General features: G+C 32.5%; 2 protein-coding genes across 4 annotated transcripts; one reads left to right on the forward strand and one right to left on the reverse strand.

Moving 5' to 3' along the window:
• The first annotated feature begins 1681 nt into the window (after positions 1–1681).
• Positions 1682–7867, forward strand: LOC130817620 (protein TIC 55, chloroplastic). Of its 3 annotated transcripts, none has more exons than XR_009043832.1 (4): positions 1688–2233; positions 3523–3625; positions 3726–5024; positions 7619–7867. XR_009043832.1 is itself a non-coding variant. In XM_057683433.1 (3 exons), exons 1-3 carry the CDS (start codon positions 1818–1820, stop codon positions 4842–4844), a joined length of 1638 nt encoding a protein of 545 aa, XP_057539416.1. In that variant the 5' UTR covers positions 1682–1817; the 3' UTR covers positions 4845–5293. The 3 variants fall into 3 exon arrangements, 1 of the variants encoding a protein (XP_057539416.1); XR_009043831.1 differs by having other exon boundaries at positions 7624–7867; XM_057683433.1 differs by lacking the exon at positions 7619–7867 and having other exon boundaries at positions 1682–2233; positions 3726–5293.
• Positions 7420–8822, reverse strand: LOC130817621 (dynamin-related protein 3B-like). The gene is made up of 3 exons (XM_057683434.1): positions 8185–8822; positions 7908–7994; positions 7420–7552 (listed from the first exon to the last, which is right to left on the reverse strand). The coding sequence occupies exons 1-3, from the start codon at positions 8320–8322 to the stop codon at positions 7442–7444; spliced, it is 336 nt and encodes a 111-aa protein (XP_057539417.1). The 5' UTR covers positions 8323–8822; the 3' UTR covers positions 7420–7441.
• Between the last annotated feature and the right edge of the window lie 17420 nt (positions 8823–26242).

The following is a 26242-nucleotide window of genomic DNA, read 5'->3' on the forward strand; positions in this document are numbered from 1 at the left end:
ATACATGGTTATTAATAAGTGTAAAGAATTGCACTTATCTGTGCAAGTAAACTAGTACATCTAATTAGAATAAGGTGAAGTATAAAATATTTTAGAATACACCAATTTATATTGCAATGAAAATTTTGTTTATAAATAAAGATGATAACAGTAATTAAATTGTTTAAAATACCTCAAAAACTATTTTTTGATACAAAATAAACAACATTTGATTGTGTACTCATTTAATATTTTCCCATTAAATCTTTACCATGGCCAATTCGAGGACTTTTCTTTCCTTTTCTTATACAACATCTAACCTTAGTTAATTAATTTACTATATAACATTATAATTAAATTGAACTTAATCAAGATAATGTATAGCATAAGAATAATATTCATAATTAAAATAAATTGAATTTTAAATATACAATGATAATTTCTATTTAGATTTATTTCACTTATTTTGCCTCATTTCTCTTTTGATAATGATACCTATAATTCTCTTTCAATCTTATTTACAAACTTATTTTTTTTTTTTAGATTTAACAACTTATTTTTTAATCCTACTTGTCATGTGTCTCATTCACTAACTACAAATTACTTCATATTTACACATAAAGTTGCAAATTACTTCCTCCGTTCATTTAAGTTCTTCCACTTTGGGTTTTCACACATATTAAAAAAAAAGAGAATCTTTGGTTGTAGTGGGTATTATTTTAATTAAATAGCAGTGTGAAGTAATGATTCTATTGAAAGTATGAGAGAGAAAATAATTATAAATAAAAGAAAAGTGGTACATTAAAAGAAAATGGGGGGTTTTAAGGGGTAAAAGTGGAATAAAAACTTTCTAAAAATAGAAATTATTCTAAAGTGGAAGAACTTATAAAACTACCCGTTATAGTAAGGTGGAAGAATTTAAAAGAACAGAGGGAGTATTAAATTTGATGAAGGGAGTAATCTTTAATAAAATGGAAAATTAAATAATATAATATTTAAAAAATTCCACAATAAGGTTTAGAAAATTTAATTCTCAAAATAAGTATCTCTGTGTCTGAGCATAAGGTCAAGGTTTGTTTGCTATTACTAACAACAAATAAGAGAAAAAATTACCACAACTTTGTTTGTTGTTAATAACAACGAACAAATGAAAGACAATATCATAACGTTTAAAAAGACAAAAAAATAAAAGAAATGATTGTTCGTTGTTACCAAGATTACTACAACCTTGTTCGCTGTTGATTTCGCTGTTACCAACGACGAACAAAAAAAAGATAAGTCATAATATTTTAAAGGACACGAGGAAAACAATATCAAAACCTTTTGAGAGGACAAAACAAACTACTCCCTCCACTTCACTAGTAATGTTCCATTTACTTTATACACTCTTTCTAATGCACTTATTCAACATTTAATATCTTTAATTGTGCCTAATTAAAAATTATAAAAAATTGATATAAATAGTCCTTGCATTGAGACGAATCAAAAAAGATTTCACTTGACTATGTTTTAACTTATAAATTAATAATAAGATACAAATTAAAAATAAAAAATGAATAATTAAAATACAAATTAACAGTAAAAAATGAATAATATCTAAAAAAACACATTACTAGTGAATTAGAGGGACTATTAGGTTTTTTCTACGTCGCAAAAGTCTTTATTAATAGGAACACAACACCAACACAATTATACAAGTACGAAACAACTCCCTATTGAATGTGTGGCCAAGACTTATTTCCAAAAGTAGCAACTAATACTCTTCAACTATTCTTAGTTTGCTTCTTTTTCTTTCTTTTGTTCTCTTTCTCTCTCCAAATAGAATAGCGTACCCGAAAATGGCAATGTTGCAAGCAATTCATCCATTAATTTCACCCACAAAAAGCTTTTTACTTTTAAACACTCACCTAAGTAAACCTAGCAGGAGCTCAATTCTTAGTATCTCCCAAAACCCATCACATGCAAAACCCAATTCATATTCATCCAGAAAAGTAGAAGCAATTGCATCAGATGTGACAGTTGGATCATCATCATCATCTGAAGAAGAAGACGTGTTTGTGGGTCCCACTCCGAAGAACAAAGGAGAGAGTGAGGTGGTGGAATATGATTGGACAGAGGAATGGTATCCTCTGTACTTGACAAAGAATGTACCAGAAGATGCACCTTTGGGACTTACTGTTTTTGACAAACAGATAGTGTTATACCGTGATGCCGCTGCTCAACTTAGGTGTTATGAAGATCGTTGTCCTCACAGGTACCTATTCTTTTTTCTAACTTGACCTATCTTTGTTTCTTCGACCAATTAAACAAGTTGTGTAATGTGTACTATAATTCATAGAAACACCGGCTAATCAATTATTTTGAACCCGTAAAATATAATTCGCTTGTTACTTTTTGAATTTGCGGTTTCCTTAAAAAGGCTAGTGAATTATGTGACACGAGGTTGGTCTGTTTGATGATAGGATCATCTATAATTTTTTATTCTGTTGATTTTCCTACATTTATACAGTTTTCAATTCTTTTATATTGTTTTGTTGTGTGAACTTGCTTATTTAGAAGAGGGACAATATTAAATTTATGCATGGGTGAGGTCATACGAGAAGGGAAGAAGAGAAAAATGATTGGTAGTGGTGATTTTGATTTATTTTGATGATAGGATCGGATTGCATAAGTGCTCACATTAGCTAACATTACATTACCCCATTAGGTGACTTCAACTATAGTGGAGGTTTAAGAGTCAGATGTACGCAATTTCAACCCTTGTTGAGGTTGTTTCCGACTAATTTTAGTAATAGGAAACATTATATGCAACTCCACCTAAATAAGTACATTTTGTTCCTTATTAGTAACAATGAATAAAAGAGGGACAATATCATAACAATTAAAAGAGAAAAAAACTAAAAACAAGCTTGTTCGCTGTTATAAACAGCAAACAAACTATTTATGAAGTTTTTTTTTTGTCTCTTTAAACGTTGTAACATTGATTTTTACTTTTGAGCGAATAAACTTTGACCTTAGGCTCTGATAGAAAAATGCTTATTTTAAGAATTAAAATTTTTCAAAGGCTGTTTTTAGGGATATTTTTTGTTTAAAAAGCTTATTTTACCGTTTATTTCTCTTGGAGTAGCCAAAGACTAGAAAAGGATTCACGTAGCATCGACCCACAAAGCCTAAATTACGGAAAGCTTGAAACTAATTTTAATCAATAATCTAAGATTTTCAAAGTGTTTTTATTCCCAAATGAGTAATAAAGTACTTTCCTTCATTGTGTTATATACTTCCCCATCAAACAACTCTGATGGAGCACTTTTCATCTCCATGAGGTTCGCTTCTCACCTATTAGAATACATTTTTTACACCTTTACAATACAAATACTATAAGTATCACTTCAATAAATGTGAAAACCTTAATAATTCAGTCAATACGATATGACCTTATTTTTTAATTCAAGCTTGATTAGAGATACACCGATCATTGTCGGTACTAGAAATATACTCGATGAAAATGTGTTTATATAATGTTTTATGTGGTGTTTGATTCAGGTTAGCTAAACTTTCTGAGGGGCAATTAGTTGATGGAAGATTGGAATGCTTATACCATGGTTGGCAATTCGAAGGTGAAGGCAAATGTGTGAAGATACCTCAGGTCAGTACTAATCCCACCTCTTCTTTCTATTTTCTTAAACTCCAGAATTCACTATAATGTCTGCTAACAATGAATGCCTTTCTTGAATTTGCACCTACAGCTTCCTGCAGGAGCAAAAATTCCTAAACAAGCATGTGTGAGGACTTATGAAGTGAGAGATAGCCAAGGAGTCGTGTGGGTCTGGATGTCTCAAAAAACTCCACCTAACCCCAATAAAATTCCTTGGTTTGAAAACTTTGCTAGGCCGGGGTTCCAAGATATCTCGACTGTACACGAGCTTCCATATGACCATTCTATCCTCCTTGAGAATCTCATGGACCCGGCTCACATTCCAATCTCTCATGATCGTACTGATTGGACTGCAAAACGAGAAGATGCTCAAGCTTTACGTTTTCAAGTCACTGAGAGAACAGACCGTGGATTTGCTGGTTGGTGGGGAAAAGAAAGCGAGGAATCTATGCTCAACTTTCTGAGGTTCGAGGCACCATGTGTGCTTTCCAATAACCGAGAGTTAACTGATGAGAAAGGTGAGAAGCAATACTTCTCTGGGCTCTTCCTGTGCAGGCCATCAGGACAGGGAAAATCCATGCTCATTGTGAGGTTCGGAACCACAAAAAGATCGCCTCTTGCAAAATTCTTTCCCACTTGGTACTTCCACCAGAATGCTTGTAAGGTGTTTGAACAAGACATGGGTTTCCTGTCGTCTCAAAACGAGGTCTTAATCAAAGAGAAAGTCCCAACCAAGCAACTCTACCTGAACCTAAAGTCTTCCGACACTTGGGTTGCGGAATACAGAAAATGGATGGATAAAGTTGGGCATGGGATGCCTTACTATTTCGGACATAGTACCATTTCACCACCAAAAATCCCAGCGGTAGTCGAGCACGCACCAGCAGGCCTGGTTGCTGGATTGTCTGCCCAATCTCCTGCTAAAGGTGGACTTGGGACAATGTATACCCCAAATTGGAGTAACAGGTATTTTCGACATGTGGTCCATTGCAAGGAATGCACTAGTGTAGTTAAAGCTTTTGAAACATGGAAAAAGACCCTTTCTATCATCGCCCTATTGTCTACTGGATTTGCAATACTAGTTTCAGGAAGGCAGTGGAAAGCTCTATTTTTGGTGACTACAACATTGTGTTTGGCTGGAGTGTACGCTTGCTCAGCTGCCATTGCTTTTAACACTACAAATTTCATTAGGACTCACCGGAGGTTTTAAAAATTCCATTTATTGTGCTAAGGGAGCATCGGGTGAGATCGAAATTCAACAAAAGCTCAATTAATTAAGATGGAATCCCAAAACATTCCAGACATGCATTCCTGCTGGACTGAATTTCTAGATTCAGATTTCCATATTGTACAGAAATCACATAGCATAGCTGAAGCAGCAGTCAGTGAGGTATTATATACTATTCTCTGTTTTTTGTTGCAATTCATACATAATGTGTGCAAATTACAAGAAATGAGATGATTGATGTTGAAAAGAAGCCAAAACAAATAAGATTGATGTTAGATGAACAGAAGTATTATATTTCTTTTCCTTTGTATAATAACAAATGCAGGATAGTTGTGTTAAGATAGTCTTTTCCATTTAAAGTATTAACTACCCTGCATCGAAGGCATTTTGTTCCTTTTGAATGTGCAACTCCAGAGCACAGGTGCAGCAAATCAGTATGTTTTAAGGATAATATGAGACGCATTTCTTCTATCTTGTACGAGAAGGAAAGATGGTACAAATATGCTAGTTTTAATGAGATAAGGGAGAAATAAAGGGTGAAAGAGATAGTTAATGAATGATGGAAGTAAAAAATGGCATTAGGAGCTGAAATGTTTTGCCAATAGCATACAGATAAGCTCAAATTCGGAAGAGAATATAGTTGCAATTCACAGAGTTTTTCTAATAATGATGAAGGCTTCAATCCTTCATAGTTGATGTTGTAGGCAAACATACACAAGATGAGTTTTCTAGTTTGAGGAAATTTTAGTTCAGTATTTCACTAAACAAAAATACTTTTCTGGCTGTTCGTGATTTATAACAACTTGCCAGAAATCTTGGGAAGGCAATCTAATTGTTATGTAAAAGTTGTATTGCAATTTGCTAGAAAACTTGGTCGATGAATAAGTAGTAAAAGGTTGCATACTCAACACAGGAATCAGAGTTGAGGATTATCAAACATAGAGACCTTTATAATTCTTAAGATGACAATCTACTTGTATACTTATTTCTGCTAGTTGGTCGTGTCTCGTAGCTGATATATGAGTTCGATGATGAAACATTGAATTCAAACTCCCCAAGTGTCTGCAGAAAAATTTTAAAAATAGTTTTGAATCATTTTATCAAGCATAATGCATATATGATTATTAGAGCTCACCAATATATTACCCACCTGAACAGCCTTCTGCAACACCTTGTACATTTCACTTGTACGCTTTCGTTTCTTCATAATCTCAGAATTCTCCTGTAATAACTCTTCAAAAAGTTCTTCCCTATCCATGAAGCACCCCGTGTTACAGAGAAGCAGAACAATTAAAAACTTCAAATAAGGCAGAGAAGTAACATGAAGCGAATGAGATTGTGATTACTCATTTGTAAAATAGTATGAAGAAAAAGAATATGATCTAAGAAATATTAGTTTTTTAGTTTTTTAAAATAATTAATAATTAATATTAGTTTTTTAGTTGGTAAAATTTTATTCAAGTCAACTCAATTAATGCAATGTGGAGTACTATTGGGACTTGGGTTCTGGTAGACTGTTGAGTAGTTCAATCTTTTATCAGGTATAAGTCTAAGTTTAATTTCAGCATCTCCTGCTACATAAGGTAATGCACCTGTAAAATGTCCGAATAAAAGTAGAGTGGAGCTCCCTTTTTAGATGATTAACCTGTATGTAACACAAACTCAGAAATAGAATCTAAGGAAGATAACAATATACGAGTTGAAGATTGTATGTACCAAAAAGTGCATAATAGCTTTTGGAATATCATCTTCCACTTTCTTTCTAACTATATCAGAGTAAGATTTGAGCAGCATTCTGGTTACAAGCACTTGTGTTTGCTCATCTTCTGTTGGTTCGTCGGTTGGTTTTATGCTTGGGGCTGGCTGCAGTCGCAACAAACAGATGTAATCATATCTGAATAAGAAAAAAGAAACACCAAGAAAGTTAAAAGCCAAGTAGCCGAGAGAAAAACGAGAAAGAAACCAAGAGTAGAACTTTGTACAAGAAAATGAATTTTTCTAAATACCGGCTTTACCTCTTTTAGTTGAATCGATATTGGTGTTTGAAATGTATTAGATGTTTCTCCGTGTTTGAAATGTATTAGATGTTTCTCCTTCATTAGACAATGTTCCATTCCAGAATTTGAGAGGCATGCTCCATAGCGTTGATGAAGGGTCTAACATGGCATAGAATTATATATAAGCTGCAGTCTACAAATTTGTTTCTTTTCACAAGGCTACAGTGCTGCCTTATCAACTGCTATAACAAGATCACATTTAGAATGAAATATCTTTCACTCCAAATATCGTCTTTTGTAAAGCAACCTAGACATCGACACACTTGGTTTTAGTCGGTTAGGCCAATCTAATGAGCCAAGTCCGAGCTTGAAATGGGAGGAAAGGATAAGACCTTGTGACTTGTTGACAGTAAAAGTTGGATCTTAGACCATGAGGTCTTAAAGTAGAGCCTCCACCATCAATACTCAGTAAGATAAAGTATGATAAATGCACCATTATGGAGAATAAACTATACAGAAATACAGAACATCATGTCATGCTAGATTTAATAATTCTCACTTTACAGATTTCGTGTTATATAGTTATATAGTTATATCTACAATGTGTGCATAAGAACTAAGAACAAGCATCCTTCGACATTCTACCAAGCACATACCAGTTGATCTGTCATGCTCGGTTGAATTTTGTGTTCCCTGTTAAAACCCAAGAAATAGAAAATCAAATATAATGATAAGCATTTTAAGTCTCTTATTTTAAAGTGCAGAGTGCAGACAGACAGTATGATGAGCATTTTGTGTTCCCTGTTGAATTAGCCGTCAATGAATACTTTGTAGCTCAACAAAAGTGTTGTATTGGGCGTCACTCAATGGTGGGCAGAATGATATATGACGTTCAGTGCTTTCATTTGTATTTTGTATCCAATAGTTAGGTGACACTTTTTTTTAGTATGACCACTGTCTCCCAAAAGTCCTTTTTCTTCCAGAATATATATCGACCAGATTCTGATCCATGCATGATTTTTTGATTAAGATATGGAAATAATACTACCTTAGAACTGCGGATACGTTGCTTAGCAAGCTCTATTGCTTTTTGTCCGCCCACAAAATTTGGGTGAGAAGTGTTTATATCATCTGCCTAAACAAATTTAGAGAAAAAGGAAAACAAATATTATATTAGCAGTAGTTGTTAAAACTTTGATACACCTCATAATGTCTATCTACTCAATAGAATTAATGGTATTTTCTCGCCCAATTTCTTTATACTGTAAATAGACATCTAACAAGGTGTAGCAAACTAGACATCTAAGAAAAGCAATAAGACAAACCTCCATTACAATGCTTTCTAAACTCCTTTTCTCCACGGGTTTCATAGCATCATATAGAAAATTCAACATTACAGCCTCTAATCGTTTTTGAAATGCTGGAAACCTTTGCAACTCCCTTGATTCACAAAAATGGTTCATCTGCAACAAATTAGGGTTTTTCAATTCTCCATATTGAATTACTCTTCTAATGAAATTCGAACTGACTTTGGATAGCTAGTTTAAAGCGAATTATATGATGCGGTAATTTTTAAGACAGTTTGAACAAATTACGATACGAATTCATAGAACCGTGTTGAGTAATTCATTACATGCAAATTGAAGATATTGGAGACTAGGTTCTAACAATCGATCAATTTGTCTTCGTATAAGGGTGGCTCTAATATGCTGCTCAAGAATCTTCAAAATAAAAAATACACATTATACATTTATAGAAATATATAATAATAAAAGGTTAATTGTTTAATCTATTAGGAGTATTATTCTTATAGGCGTCATTTTTTTTTTCTAAAAGTTTCTTACGTTTTCGATGTGGGTGAAAAACAAACAAAAATTGATTTATACTCCATCTGTTTTTTTTTTCTTTTTATTTATTTTTTCCATAGTTTTTAAAGTAAATCTTAAGCTTTAATATCTCTAAATACGCATCATAAAAAATTATAAAAAATATATAATAAAAAAGTATTTATTAAGACGAATCTAACGAGATCTCACATGGATATTATTATATATCTATATATGTTTTAAAAATCTTAATCAAATTTATCTCTCAAAAAATAGAATATTCTAAACGCGAAAAACATTAGAAAACGGAAGAAATATATCCAAAATTTGAATAAAATAAGATTATTTAACAACTTAATTCCAAAAATAAGCTTCGTGAAAACTTAATTTCCAAAATAAGCGTTCGTACATCCAAACCTAGTCTTGGAGTAAATCGATGTTACTAACAGCGAAAGACAAAAAAAAAAATAAAATAAAAGCCATAAGTGGATGTTACTAACAACGACTTTAAGATTAACTGGTCAACTCCTTAATCTCGTAGGTTGGAATGAGGAAGTAACTGAGAACTGGAAACTTAAAACGCATTAAGTAACAGCGACTTACTCCAAGGCTAGGTTTGAATGTACGGACGCTTATTATGGGAATTAAATTTTCACAAAGCTTATTTTTAAAATTAAGTTGCTGGAAACTTAAAACGCATTAAGTAACAGCGACTTACTCCAAGGTTAGGTTTGAATGTACGGACGCTTATTATGGGAATTAAATTTTCACAAAGCTTATTTTTAAAATTAAGTTGTTAAAACATCTTATTTTATTCAAATTTTCAAATATATCACAGTATATAATAATCAATGAAGGAATAATATTTGTACTTAGGCAAAGCTATCTTTTATTGAATTTCATAGATGATGATTAATTCTTAAATAAAGAACTTCTCCAAATAACCATGGCGATAATACAAACATTAAGTATAGAAATAAATTCGAAACGTAATATATACTCCACCTCCATCAATTTTTAGTATCTCTGATTAAGCAATATTTCTCCTATTTGATTGATGCTTCGAATGATTGTGAAGTTAAGCACTAAAGAGTCAAATTATGAAAACGTAAGGTGTACGTTAATGATACAAAATAGCACTCCATTATAGTTAGCTAGACATAAGAGAGCAGATAATTTATTATAATAATAAAAAAATAAAAATACAAATAAAAAAACTTGATTTTGGTGTAATGTTTGTAAATGCCATATTAAGGTATTATTAATATCTCAATCCTGATGGAAATGATATAATAAACTAACCTCATTTAGTTTCTTTGCAACCAACACTTTTGTTCTTGTTAATATCCTGAAATTGCACCAATTACTTTCTGTAAACATGCATGCATATATATATATATATATATATATATATATATATATATATATATATATATATATATATATATATATATATATATATATATATATATATATATATATATATATTTAATGTCAAAAGTATTTCAACCAAAGGTTACATTGTTATGCTCAATTAAGCTAAAGATTTATATTATATAGTTTTATAATTTTGAATTATGATGAAACCGTGGGAGAAATTATCAATATAATAAATTTAACTTTTTGCGACATTAAATTTAGTGGCATTAAAAAAATACCATTAGTCATGGGTGGTTATCTCTTTATTTTTAGGTAGTATTAGCTATTTATGAAAGGATCACAATGATAGAGTTTAATCGGGTGTTTATGTGTTGTCTTAATGTAGGATAAAAATATACAAGTAAATAATGAATAATAATGATAAAGAAATAAACAAGACATGAATTAAGGTGTTTCACCAGTCAAGAGCTACATCCACAATTCTAGCCTAGGATTATACTCTCTCATATTCTTGTTTGTTGTCCCATTTATGTTTTTGTTACTATTCACTAATCACTCTTAATTTATATTTTATTCTTAGTTTATAAGTTAAAACATAGTCAAGTGAGATCTTGTTTTGTTTGTCTCAATGCAATGATTACTGATATCTAATTATACCCAATTAGAGATATTAAAGGTTAAAGTGTTGTCTCAGCAAGTGTGAAAAAGGTAAATGAGATAAGTAGGTTAAATAGGAGGGAGTATTAAATGTTTAAAGGAGAGATACAAAACTTGATAGGTATTATAATGAAGGTTATGTATAAAGAAAGAGAGGAGCTAATTAGGGAGAATTCTTAAAAGCCAGATGTTGCTCTTAGTCTTACAAATGAGACTTTGGTGTACTTTTATCCTAGAATATATTATGAGTATTTATAGAGGAAAGCAAGGCAAAATAGGTGCAGCAAAGATCATGAGATAACAATAGCAACCAATGTCAGAATGCTCGGCTAGTGGCTTGCTCTTTCGAACGTGGTTGATGCTCGTTCGAGCAGTGTCTAGGCAGCAACTTTTGGTTGTTGTCTTCGCGTTTCCATGCGTCCTTTGGTCCGTCTTTGGTCCCCCACACTCTTTCCAATCGTCCTTGGTATGAATGGGATCCTTGGTTCCCAAGTCATGCATCAACCATGTCTTCACTCACCATTAGTATTACAACGTACTAATATTCTAACTTGATTCCGATACAACCAATCACAAGGTGATACTTTGTCCTCTTTTAAGTTACATTAACATGCATGATTAAGACTCTTAATCATTGTTTGATTTCTTGGTGAACTAAGTCACCAGTAACCCTAACAATCTCCCGCCACCTTGACTTGTGTTCTCAAATTTGCAAAAGATCACCTTCAAGATTATCTAACTCACAAACATCCCTAGCTACATACTAAACAAAATAAAAATAGACATTTGCACAAAACAAAAAAATGCACATGCACTACAATGCCCTCTAAAGACTTTCAAAAGAGTACGATTGATTACCAACCAAGTCCATACAACCCATAGACTTGTCGAGAGATATTGAAATTACCAAAGGCGGAGCAAAGATTACGAAGGCCCTGTCAACTTTTGAAATGAGGCCCTTTACTAACTTAATAGAAAACATTCTTTAACTTGACAAAATACTTAACATACAAACTAGTTAAATTACATTAATATTAACCAAAACATTAAATTTCAAATAAGTCACTTTAAAAGTGATGCTCTCTTTACATGTCTTGAAACAAATTCATCTATAACATTTTCAATATCAATAACCTCCAAAAGCACACTTTCGATTGCCATTAGTGCAAGCCCGTTTAGCCTTTCTTGTGATATAGTGCATCATAAATATGACTTCATAAAATTAACCAATATTATGTCAAAAATTTGAAAAATAAACATTATCATAAAAATTCATCATAAAATTAACATAAAATTAATAGATAATTAGAAGTAATAATGACTTAAAATTTGAAAAATAAAAGCCAAAGGTGACAAAATTAAAATTTCAATTATATTCATATCACAATCTTCAAATCCTTAATAATCTTTCTTCAAATTCGCCCCTGAACGCCTTAATCCATCCCTTTTTTTTTCCTTTTTTTTTTCTTTTTGATGAATATATAAGATGTAGATCTCCACTTTCGGTTCTTTCTTAACGGTATAAACTTTTATTTCATGTTTGTAGGAATTTTGAAAGCCATTTTTTTATCTCTAACGGGTAAAAAATTAGAGATCTGGCAAAAATACTTAATGGATTATGGAAGTTTGAAGGATGAAGAACATGAAGAGGAGTATCTTGGTTGAGTAGTAAACTATACGTAGTAATGTGATGGCATTGAAAAAGGAAAGAATAATAAAAGATTAATTAAATGAGGTTGAGTGTTGTTTGAAAAAAGTGAAGTGTAGGTGTACTTTATTAGCATAAGTGATTAAGTAGTAAGTCAGTAGCTAGTAGCTAGTAGCTAGTAGGTTTTGGTAATAAATAATAGAAGTAATACTTGTATGGGAAAGTGAAGTGATGTTTATACCAAAAGTAAAGCAGATGTATTTCTCGGGTTTCGAACTGCTTTTCTCTAGCAAAAAGATAAACTATTTACCAACAGTTCTATGGAGTATAACTGAAAAATATTGCAACATTAAAAATATGAAAGCCCTCCATTTTGGGGGCCTTGGGCGGTTGGGCACCTTGAACCGGCCTAGAACTGCCCCTAGAAATTACATTCATGTCATCACTAAAAGTATCATCATCACCATACTTCTTTAAAATAGTGCATTTGGGTCTCGCTGAATCCCACCAGATCTGACCTATGCCCATCACTACTCATAAACCATAAGTCTTAGCATTTACCAAAAACTATTTAAGGATGGAGTACCAAGTACCAACTAACTAAACTGATTTTTTTCATCAACTCTAAATTCCAGAAATTATCTGGATTTGTAAGTTTTTAATCATATGTACAAAGTTATTATGCATTCAGCTATGAAAGATCAATTAAAAGTGCACCCTCCATTAAGTTATCAAAGAGTCTGAACTAATTCTTAGATGATTTGACTAAATTCGCATCTAATTAAAATATCATATGCTTAAAAGCGTTTATAACATATTCAGTTAGTTCAGTAATAATTCGAGGTCATTTGTTATGTAAGAAGTTTTAACCAAATATTTCAAGTGTATTGCTACTAAATTTGTCCAATTTGGTTTTGATCTATTTATCCTGCTAAATCGGTTCTAAAATGTATTGTAACCCCTCAAGTAAGTCTAAGGTAGTGTACAAAGAATGTCCATTGATTAATGAAAACCAATTCTACAGGTATATTGTTATCATGGCTCAATAATGTGAACTTGTAAGTATTAACTACACTAACTTGCTAAAACATGATGTATGTAATTGGATTATATGTTGAATTTTTTTGCATTAGTTAATTTCCTAATCGAGTGACAATGTATAATTTAGCATGTTATAGTACAATTTGATCATACATCATTAATTAAAAGAGCATGTTTATTTAAGTAAAATGTTAGGATCATGTTATGATAAGTAAAGTAATTAATTTGAGTATGTGACGCTCATAGCATGTAATGATATATCATCATCATTTATGTATAATAATGTTGGTTATTACCAAAATCTACTATATTAACTACTGAAGTATTACATGTAGCATGTTGTATGAATTGTAACGTTGTAGCATGAGTGTGAGTTTTAGTTTAATCATGTTTTGAGTCATAGACTATAATCAAGAAGTTATGTAAAAGCTTAAAGTATGTTTTTAAGTAAAGAGATTATGTACCCGATAACGTGAAAGTTTAGTTATTGATGTGTAACGCATACAAGAGCACGAAAGTGTCAAGTATAGTTAGGGGTAACGTTTAACCGACCCTGGTATGTTAAGTAAAAGATCTTCAGTTAGATTTTGAAAATGTCTTGCAAATGTAAGTGTCAAGTATAGTAAATTAGATAGGCTCGTGTCTTGTTCCTTGGATTAAGTGCAAGGACTTAGAGAATTATATGTTTATCGTAGTATGGATCATTTAGGGAATATTGGTTGTAGACTCAATTAGGAACGGGAACAGCAACAAGAGGGGGGGTGAATTGTTGTTGTTACTAGTTTAAGCGTTTTTGCCCTGTTTTTGCGGAATTAAATAAAATAAATAAAGCTTAAACTTAGAGCGAAATAATTAAAAGAGACAAACGATTTTTACGTGGAAACCTTCTAGGCCTAAATAGAAGGAAAAACCACGACCCCTTGGGATTTCTAAATTCTCCACTATGTTTAAGGCAACTCGTTACAATTACATTAAACATCTTACTTCACTCGAAGCGCATCAACTAGGCCAACTCTTCTCTCTTAAATTGCTTCACTCAAAGCAACAAACTTAGCTTCACTAAAAGCTAATTCTCACCACAAGCTTCACTAGAAGCTTTCTCCTTAGCTTTACTCAAAGCTAATCTCTTCTCTAGCTTCATTAAAAGCTATCTAATTTCCCCTTAGACTCACCCGAGTCTAATTACAAATTCTCTCAAAAACCCTTACAAAGGATAAAAATTCTCTAAAAATAAAATCAATGAGTTGCACAAGAAAATATTATAAATTAATTGGCATTTTAAAAACAAAATTTTCTTGTAAAAAATTCTCCCAAAATTACGTATGATTTAATGGCTCATACTAAGGCGAGTTTTGAAGAATAACCGAGTCTCTTATTTATAGAGCTAAAAACCCTAAGAATAAGGAATATTCCAATCCATTATTCCATTATCAAAAGATCATGGGAGTAATGTGGATAATGCAGCCATACGGTTATTTGACTAAGTCAAACCAGACAGAAATAACCGCTGTCTTCTGTTCCCTTCAAGCAGCAGTTTCTTCAATAGCTGTTCCTGTTCCCCAAATTAATGGCTGGAACGTTTTTGCTATTAATAGAAACGGTTAATCTTAGTGGGAATGGTTGCTTGCTAATTTTTAGGAATAAAAACCAGTTAAGAAGATAGCTAAGACCCATTCAACAACCACTAATTCTATTTTTAGTAAATCCAATATTTACTAAAAATAGATCCTAAAATAAAGGATCTAGGAAAATAAGGACGTTAATTCATTTTTTTAAGAAAAACGATTTGCCAATTAATTTAATAAATCACTACTGCAACAAATTAATTTTATTAAATACATTAACTAAAAATACTAATTAAAATATAATAACCAGAATTTTCAGTCAACGTAGTCAACCTTCAGCTTAGGAACAGTGCGCTGTCTCCAGACTTCAGTTTAGCTAGAACATCCAACTTAGGAACAGTAGATCTGCTGTCTCCATTTTACATCCCAAGCGATATGCTTCTCCTAACCTCTTTTGAAACCTTTTGACATGTACGTTTCCATAAGCTAAGTCATAGGTACTATCAACGATCATTATCACGACCGGATATCGACCTGCACAATCTCTAAAAAATGTTTGCTTAAATAAAGTGTAGTCATCATCAAAACTCAAGAGGTCCAACAAATTCCCCCTTTTTGATGATGACAAACTTTTTAAACAAACTTAAAATAAAATTAGAGTAAAATCAATGTTGAAGAGCATGTTCGAGATTAAAACAACTCTACATTACTTAGTAAATTAACTCGTTACAATATAATTTACCAAGCATACATAGCAACACAGTTTACTCCATATAGTATAAAAACAAAATATAAAATATATGTTTTTAAATAGTTTCCAATAATTGTTAACATAAATCACTAAGTATTTCAAATGTAATAACTTTGAAATCAGAACAATTAATCATATAATCAGAGCATATATCTTATACTCCTATCAACAGAACATTCAAAACAATTATTAGAACAATTCATCATCAGAGTCATCAGAGCAACAGTTCATCAAATAACTTCTATTATCAGAGCAATATAAATCAATCTTGATCATAAGCATCAGAGCATTAAGCATTAACAAAAGGTGTTAACTATATACTGACAATAGATTAACTATACTTTGACAATCACAGCAAAATCAGCAAGCAATAAACAAGCAATAAACAATCATCAGCAGCACACAGCCAAACAGCCTTAGATCATGAATCATAACCTTAATCCTACAGTCCAACATAATAGATATTATCAGAGCTAAGCATACTCAAGCATTATTTAAGTTTGTGCTAAATATTCCCCCTTTTGACATCATTCAAAAAGAATTGGAGCAATCAAGCCACAGCACTAAACATATAGTTATAGTCAAAGAGAGAATAAGGATGCAAAAATTAAAAGCGAGTACCAATGAATGCAAACATGATCAACAATGATGAAAATAACAGATATTAAGTAGCACAAAAAGAAAATATGATTCAGTGTATTAAGCAGTACCCCAGCTGGTACAAAATGAAAAACATAAAAAGATTGTTTAATGAGAGTGATAGTTGCAACATATAAGAAGGAATGAAAAAGGAGAAATTAAGTTGCAGGAGCTTCATCATCAACATATTCTGTCTCCACCTCTACTGTGTCCAGTTTGGCCCCTAAACGTGCTTCCATTTGGTCCATTTGAGCAGATAGTGAGGCTATAGAGACACGAATTTCATCTTTAAACACAAGGAAGCTTGATTGCAAATCATTGAGTTTCAGGAGAATGGAGGTTAGAGGGTCAATGGGAACTGTAGTATCACCTAAACCTTGATGTGGTGAAGGGGGTACAGGTGATGGTGATGGTATAGGTGACTTAGGTGGTGAAGATGGTCGTATTGGTGATTGTGGTGGTGATGGTTTATGGAATGACGGTGTGGCAGGTCTAGGTGAGGAAGGATGGCTTGGTTGTGCTGTTGTGTATGAGGTAGAGTCATCATCAATAACAACAACAGGTTTCTTTCCTTTAGAAGCTAGCCTTCTACTCTTCCTAGGTGTTAAACCAGGTGAAGAACCCTTCTCATTTTTCTTTTCTTCTTCCTCCACAGCAACCTTCACCAGTTCCTTTTCTACTTCCCCCTTACAAGAGTTTTCCTCCTGTTCTTCTTCCTCAGAATGCCCCTCTGCCTTCTCAGTGGCAGAGGGAACAGGCTCCTGTTCCTCCTTATTTACTTCCTCCTCCTCAACATTTTCTTCAACTTCTTCTTCTTCATTGGTGTCCTCTGATTGTTCAAAAATGTTCTCAAGGGTCCCATTTTCAGTTAATCTTAGGTGTAAATTTTTCAAACATTTTACACCCACTTTGTTGTTTGGACCCATGGGATAGTTTGGACCATCAAGAGGAACACCCAATTTCTTAAATATCCAGGTCAACAGTCCACCATATCTTAACACATTCCTTTTAAAAATACAATCATTTAAATGACAAATCATTAAAGAAGGAAAATTAATCTTGATGTGGTTCGCCAGACAGTAGATTAACGTAGCATCTCTAAGACTAACCTCACTTCTTTTGGATGTGCGAGGCAAAATGAATCTTCTTGCTATGTTGTACAACAGTTTGTGCATAGGTGATAGCACATTATGACTAACTTTTCCCTTTTTCTCATTCAACCCTAAAAACTTCCAAACTGACTTCTCATTTATACCAGAAAAATTAATTTTTGACCCAACAACATATCTATCAAATCCAGTGGAGGGAACACCTAACCACCCTCCTAAAATCAAGTTATTAAATTCAATTTTGATCCCCTTTACTTCACTAGTACAAACTCTATGGTCAAAAGAAAAATTTGAAATAAACTCGCGCATCAAGTTGGGGTTCATTGGGTTGCAATAGTGTTCTGCCATTAAAGATTCCCAACATTGATTTTGCAAAATGGCGTGAAATTGAGGAAGGAAATTAGATTTATACCATTGTTTGTCTAGCCCGAAACCAACAATCATTTCTTTTGATATCTCTTCAGCAGATACCTTAACATTAACCTTTGCCCTCTTTGAGGATGATTTCCTCACTGTAGCATCTCCTTTGCGCTTCGAACTTTCATGCACTTCAGAAGGATTAGGTGTGTCCTGCTGCTTTCTTGATGAAGACTCAGTTTTAGGAGTGAGTGGTGTTGGATAGATGACTTGAAGAGGTGTGGGTTGTTTCATTTATGGGGTTTGATTCTTTGTTTTCATGGTGGTTTGAAAGTTCAAGAGAAAGAAAAGCTAGGTTGAAGACGGTTTTGGGGGTAAAATGCAATTGATGATGAAGTGAAGGATTTGACGTGAGAGAGAGTATAAAATGCATGTGAGGGGACGTGTGTTTAGGTAATTCAAGTTCCTTATTTAATTCGTGCATATGAACACAAAATGTGAAATGGAAACAGACGAATTTAGTGAAGAACTATGATGATTTAACTCCCACTTCTTAATCAAAAAAAAATTGCTGGATAAATATATATATTTAATGAAGAAAAAAATTTTATGAAAATAAAAGATAAATGGAAATTTTATGCTACTACAATCTGATCAAATCAAACATGCAATCATAAGAGCACTCACAGTATATACTTTTAAATAGTGCGTACCTGATTCTTTCAATAATTGATTTTTCAATCAAGATTTTTGTGGTTGATCGTCTTTTTCAAATTTCCATTTTGTCTTTAAGGATCACATTTATCACTTACTTCAATTCAACTTAATCATGCCCAGTTCTAATCTCATCTTTTTATGTTGTTCCCTTGGAAGCGGCTTTGTCATGATATCAGCTATTTGCTCGTTTGTATTAACATGCTTGACAATAATATTTTTATTTTCGACGTTGTCCTTAAGAAAATGATGTCTAATGTGAATATGTTTTACTCTAGAATGATGCACTGGATCTTTTGAAATGCATATGGCACTGGTATTATCACAATAAATAGGAACACATTCAAACTTAATACCAAAATCTCTTAGCTGTTATTTTATCCAAAGCATTTGAGAACAGCAAGCTGCTGCTGCTACATATTCAGCTTCGGCAGTGGATAGTGCAACAGTGTTTTGTTTCTTGGAACTCCATGAAACTAAACATGAGCCAAGAAATTGTACCATACCTGATGTACTTTTTCTATTTACAAGATCACCTGCATAATCTGCATCACTAAAACCTTTCAAATCATAAACATCACTTTTAGGGTAAAATAAGGACAAGTCATCTGTTCCCTTCAAGTATCTTAGAATTCGTTTAACTGCAGTGAGATGTGATTCTTTAGGATTGGATTGAAATCTAGCACATAAACCAACACTAAAAACAATATCGGGTCTACTAGCAGTTAGATATAATAAAGAGCCAATCATGCCTCTATACATAGTTTGATCAATAGTTGTTCTATTTGGGTCTTCATCTAATCTAACACTTATAGCCATAGGTGTATGGTTGGTTTTAGCATTGTTTAGTCCATATTTCTTAAGAAGTTCTTTGATGTATTTTTGTTGATGAATAAAAATATCATTTTCAGTTTATTTAATTTGCAACCCAAGGAAGAAGTTTAGTTCTCCCATCATACTTATTTCAAATTCATTACTCATTAGGTTAGCAAATTTTTTACGCAATAGTTCATTGGTCGCACCGAAAATAATATCATCAACATATATTTGAACAACCAAAATATTAGAACCTTTATTCTTAAAGAACAAGGTTTTGTCGATTTTTCCTCTTATAAAGTTATTTTGAATCAAAAACTTTGAAAGTCTTTCGTACCATTGCCTAGGAGCTTGCTTCAAGCCATATAGGGCTTTATCAAGCTTGTAGACATGATCAGGACAAGAGGTATTCTCAAAGCCAGGCGGTTGTTCAACAAAAACTTCTTTATCAAGAAAACCATTCAAGAAAGCACATTTCACATCCATTTGATATAATTTAAAGTTCATAAATGCAGCAAAAGAAATTAAGATTCTGATAGCCTCTAACCTTGCTACTTGAGCAAAAGTCTCCGTGTAATCAATACCTTCTTGTTGATTATATCCTTTAACCACGAGTCTTGCTTTGTTTCTTACAATTATTCCATGCTCATCTAGTTTGTTCCGAAATACCCATTTCAAACCAATTACCTTCTTGTGTTTCGGTTTGGGTTCTAAATGCCATACTTTGTTCCTTTCAAATTCGTTCAATTCATCTTGCATGGCTACAACCCATTCGGAATCCTTTAGAGCTTCTTCGTGATTTTTGGGTTCGAGTGATGATAGGAACGCAAAGTGTGCACAAAAGTTTCTTATTTGAGATCTAGTTTGTGTTCCTTTATTCAAATCACTTATAATCAAATCAAGAGGATGGTATTTTTGATATCTCCAAGGTTTTGGCACAAAATCTCTTGTGGGAACAGTAGCATGTTCTGGTTCATCAGCTTGATTAACATTATGTTCAGCTACTGGATTGTTCTGCTCATCTGTGGGAACAGCTGGACTGTGGCTATGCTCTATGATCTGAATGCTATATGTTTTACTACTGCATACATGCTCATACGTGCTCTGATATGAACTGGATTATAAGTGATGATTTATTTGAATTAAGCTTTGATTAGTAATAAGTTTAGCTCTGATACCAATTGTAGACTCAATTAGGAACGGGAACAGTCTGCTGTTCCTGATGTTCTGGCAGTTCCTGAACTTGATCAGTACTTTCTGCTTCTGCTGGAACCGGTTGTTCTGTTCCTTGATCTTGCACTTTAATTCCTTCATCATCATCTTCCAAGTTTGCAAGACCTATTTTAATATTACTTGTTTCCTGTTCACTTGTCGAAAAGTTAGATTCATCGAAAATTATATGAACGGATTCTTCCACACTCATTGTTCTTTTGTTATAAACTCTGTATGCCTTACTATGTGATGAGTAACCGAGGAATACTGCTTCATCACTTCTTTCATCAAACTTACCTATGTTTCTTTTACCATTCACATGAACAAAACATTTGCATCCAAACACACGAAAATAGGAAATATTTGGTTTAACACCTTTAAGCAATTCATAAGGTGTCTTAGAAGTGATTGGTCTTATCAATACTCTATTTAAAATATAACATGCAGTATTAACAGCCTCGGCCCAAAAATTTCTAGGTAAACCACTAGCAATTAACATAGTTCTAGCCATTTCTTCTAAAGTTCTATTTTTCTTTTCTACAACACCATTTTGTTGTGGTGTTCTAGGGGCGGAAAAATTGTGACTTATTCCATGTTCATTGCAATAACTCATAAAGCTTGAATTTTCAAATTCTTTACCATGATCTGACCTTATGTGAACAATTTGATTATTGGTAGATTTTTGTATTTTGTTAGCGAAAGAGACAAACTCATTAAAGGCTTCATCTTTGCTAACTAAAAATAAAGTCCATGTAAATCTACTATAATCATCAATAATAACAAACACATATCTCTTGCCACTACGGCTTTGAATTCTCATAGGTCCACACAAATCCATGTGTAATAATTCAAGCGTTTTTGAGGTGGTCACAACATTCTTTGGTTTAAAAGATGACCTTACTTGTTTTCCTTTGGCACATATTTCATCTTTAAGGAATTTTATAGATGGTAGTCCTCTAACTAGGTCTTTAGATCTTAATGAATTAATCAATGAATAACTAGCATGACCTAGACGCTTATGCCAAAGAAGTGGGTCGTCTTCTATAACACTTAGACACGTTAGACTGTTTCTGGGAACAGTGTCCAGGTCCACTACATAAGTGTTCCCTTTTCTGTTTCCCTCAAGAATGATGTCTCCAGTGTCATTCCTAGAAATAATGCACTTTTCAGAAGTAAAGTTTACAGAGTTACCCTTATCACAAAATTGAGAAATGCTTAGTAAGTTATGTTTCAAATCCTCGACTAAAAATACATTATCGATAGCATGGGAACATGACCTTCCAACTTTTCCTTTGGCTATTATCTTACCCTTCATATTGTCACCGAAGGTTACTGTTCCCCCATCATAGGCTTCAAGTGAGAGAAATTTAGATTTGTCACCCGTCATGTTCTTGGAACACCCACTGTCGAGATACCATGAGTTGTTCCCCCTCACTTGGACCTGAAAGAAATAATTGTTAGTTACAGGAACCCATGCTGTCTTGGGTTCCTTGTCGATTTTACAAGAATCTGTTTTCTTCGTCCAAACGTTATCGACATTATTTCTGTTGGAGACAGTGTACTGTTCCCTTTTGGTTCACTGGTCCTTCAGATGGCCAGTTCCTCCACAGAAGGAACAGATTCTGTCTCTAGGGAGATCAACGTAAGCCTTTTTCTTCTTGTTATTCTTAAAGTAATTTAGGCCTTTTGAATTTTTACTTTTGGCATCTTGAATCCATTTAGGAGTAATTTTGATTTTCCTTTTTCTCTTGAATTTAATTCAAGTTTATCATTATTGTTACGGTTAGGTTCTAGATTCAACTTTAAATTTTGAAAATCATTGCACATATCTTTAGTAGATGCATCATTCAATTCTTTATTCAAGCCTAATAATTTCTATTGCGACAACTAAATATTAAGAATAACATTTTCTTTTTAATTCTCTCCATATTTTCCTTTAGAATTATATTTTGGTCCAACAAACCGAAAAATCTGTTTTGAACATCGTATCTAAAGGTGTTTATATAGGAGACATGGTCTTTGCTTACCTTGAGTTCCTTTTCTAATTGGAGACACTTAACATTGCAATTTTCAAGTTTAATTTGTGTCTCCTTTAGCAACTCTATTAATTTATTTTTACTAAATTTGGATGGATGAAAATAAAATGAGTTAGAAATATATACCTATTGCGGGTTTGAGAACAATTTCATTGTTGGAGTTAGTAGTGGTTACCTCAAAATCTCCAATTTCGATTACTCTCCAAACTTGATAATTTTCCGCTTTGATAAAGATCTCCATCCTATTCTTCCAGTATGTATAGAATTTTCCATCGAACATTGGCGGTCTTTGAGTTGAATACCCTTCTTCCATTCGCTCGTTCATAATTGACATTTTTCGGGAACACCAGAATCTGCCCTCAGGGTTTCCTGATCTTCTGGGAACAGGGCTCTGATACCAATTGTAGACTCAATTAGGAACGGGAACAGCAACAAGAGGGGGGGTGAATTGTTGTTGTTACTAGTTTAAGCGTTTTTGCCCTGTTTTTGCGGAATTAAATAAAATAAATAAAGCTTAAACTTAGAGCGAAATAATTAAAAGAGACAAACGATTTTTACGTGGAAACCTTCTAGGCCTAAATAGAAGGAAAAACCACGACCCCTTGGGATTTCTAAATTCTCCACTATGTTTAAGGCAACTCGTTACAATTACATTAAACATCTTACTTCACTCGAAGCGCATCAACTAGGCCAACTCTTCTCTCTTAAATTGCTTCACTCAAAGCAACAAACTTAGCTTCACTAAAAGCTAATTCTCACCACAAGCTTCACTAGAAGCTTTCTCCTTAGCTTTACTCAAAGCTAATCTCTTCTCTAGCTTCATTAAAAGCTATCTAATTTCCCCTTAGACTCACCCGAGTCTAATTACAAATTCTCTCAAAAACCCTTACAAAGGATAAAAATTCTCTAAAAATAAAATCAATGAGTTGCACAAGAAAATATTATAAATTAATTGGCATTTTAAAAACAAAATTTTCTTGTAAAAAATTCTCCCAAAATTACGTATGATTTAATGGCTCATACTAAGGCGAGTTTTGAAGAATAACCGAGTCTCTTATTTATAGAGCTAAAAACCCTAAGAATAAGGAATATTCCAATCCATTATTCCATTATCAAAAGATCATGGGAGTAATGTGGATAATGCAGCCATACGGTTATTTGACTAAGTCAAACCAGACAGAAATAACCGCTGTCTTCTGTTCCCTTCAAGCAGCAGTTTCTTCAATAGCTGTTCCTGTTCCCCAAATTAATGGCTGGAACGTTTTTGCTATTAATAGAAACGGTTAATCTTAGTGGGAATGGTTGCTTGCTAATTTTTAGGAATAAAAACCAGTTAAGAAGATAGCTAAGACCCATTCAACAACCACTAATTCTATTTTTAGTAAATCCAATATTTACTAAAAATAGATCCTAAAATAAAGGATCTAGGAAAATAAGGACGTTAATTCATTTTTTTAAGAAAAACGATTTGCCAATTAATTTAATAAATCACTACTGCAACAAATTAATTTTATTAAATACATTAACTAAAAATACTAATTAAAATATAATAACCAGAATTTTCAGTCAACGTAGTCAACCTTCAGCTTAGGAACAGTGCGCTGTCTCCAGACTTCAGTTTAGCTAGAACATCCAACTTAGGAACAGTAGATCTGCTGTCTCCATTTTACATCCCAAGCGATATGCTTCTCCTAACCTCTTTTGAAACCTTTTGACATGTACGTTTCCATAAGCTAAGTCATAGGTACTATCAACGATCATTATCACGACCGGATATCGACCTGCACAATCTCTAAAAACATGTTTGCTTAAATAAAGTGTAGTCATCATCAAAACTCAAGAGGTCCAACATTGGTTAAGTTTGATGAACCAAATATAGTATTAATGGGTTGTTACGATGGAATTAAAGGATTGTATAGATGTGACAGTTATGAATGTAGTGATCGAATCACCATGAATACTCCATATTGTTCTTGTTCAAAAGTTTATCATAAAATGTCTTCCTAAATGTATAACTTAGGTAATGATTTAGTTGCATAACTAAAGTTCTCATCTACATATACAAAACTCATTAACGTTTTAAAGTAAAGCATTGAGTACTCGATTTTTTTTTCTAAGATAAACTTGTCAAGTAAATATAAATTTTTTAAATGAGTTGTTAAAGTATTTACTATCTTTAAATTGGAATTTTAGTAGTATACAATTATATCCTAAAACTTTTCTATGTTAAAATGTCTTGAAATTAACTTATATCATGTTATTATTTGTTAGTAGAAGTTTATAATGTTTGTCCAGCGACTGGTTGACAATGGTTGTCAAATTTCACTTTATAAATGATTTTGCTATCCTTAATCCATCAATTTTATCCATGCGTTTATAAAACATTTTGCTATTACATTGTAGTCATACAAACGTATTAGCTTTTATGAATAAGGTCACTCGATAAGTCTAGTGCCACCCTAGCGAACTCGCTTATTTAATCATATTTAATATAATTACTCTGGTATGACCTTCCTCACTCTAAAATTCTTTGAGATATTTGTTATTCTGAGATCATACTACTATCCAACCTTTTCATATATGACCTTTGAAATGAGTAAATTAAAGTGAATTAAGATAATGTTCTATTGAGTCGACTGTTCTATGAGATAAATAAGTGAAAAAAAAAAGATTGTGATGTTTAGTAAACTTGAAAGATGGTTTACTATAGGTTATTATGCGTGCACTATAGGAGATTACTATTGAGAGTTCGCTCGATGAAAGAAGTATTGAGAATTGTTAGTAAAAGCAAGTCAAACCCGAAATTTATAGAACCTTATGAGGTCATAGAGAAGATTCAAATTGTCCTATTCTTGAGTTTAGATGAGTTACAGGGTCGTAACTTAGTTTTAAGGGGGTAGAATGCGATAGAATTTCACTCGTTTTCACACATTTTCTCCTCGATGATATCAACTTATTACAAATTTCCATGCTTTTGATTAGTTGTTTGAGTAAATGTTGTGTGATACTTACGTGCTTTTGATCGGTTGTTTGAATCAATTTGTGTGATTGTAAACACTCGAAATGAAATATTTATGACTATTTTGATAGATTGGGCATCTCTTTGTTAGTAGTGTCAATAAAGTCACGATTCCTAAAGTCAATTTTTTTAGGCTTACAAGGGTTAGAATACCCCCTTAGTGATCAGAAATACAAATTTCTTTGATGAATATCTTTATTTCTCTAGTTTCGGGGACAAAACTTCTTTTAAGGGGGATAGCATGTAACACCCTATCATTTTACGATGTCATTAATTATTATTTTAATAAAATTTAGAGATTTTATAATTATATTTAAATTATTTTTTTGAATTAGTTTTAATAATTAATTTCTTATATATACAAAATTAAACATCAACATAATAATAATAATAATAATAATAATAATAATAATAATAATAATAATAATAATAATAATAATAATAATAATAATAACAATAATAAATAAATAAGTAAATAAATAAATAAATAAATAAATAAATAGGTTGGCGATTACTAAAATAAAGAAATTCGAATTAATATTATTATTTATTAAATTTGTGAACCAAACAAATGTGGGTTTCTTAGTTGGGCTTGACTAGAAGGTTATACTAG

Source organism: Amaranthus tricolor, chromosome 7, assembly GCF_026212465.1.
Source record: "Amaranthus tricolor cultivar Red isolate AtriRed21 chromosome 7, ASM2621246v1, whole genome shotgun sequence".
Classification (NCBI taxonomy): Eukaryota; Viridiplantae; Streptophyta; class Magnoliopsida; order Caryophyllales; family Amaranthaceae; genus Amaranthus; species Amaranthus tricolor.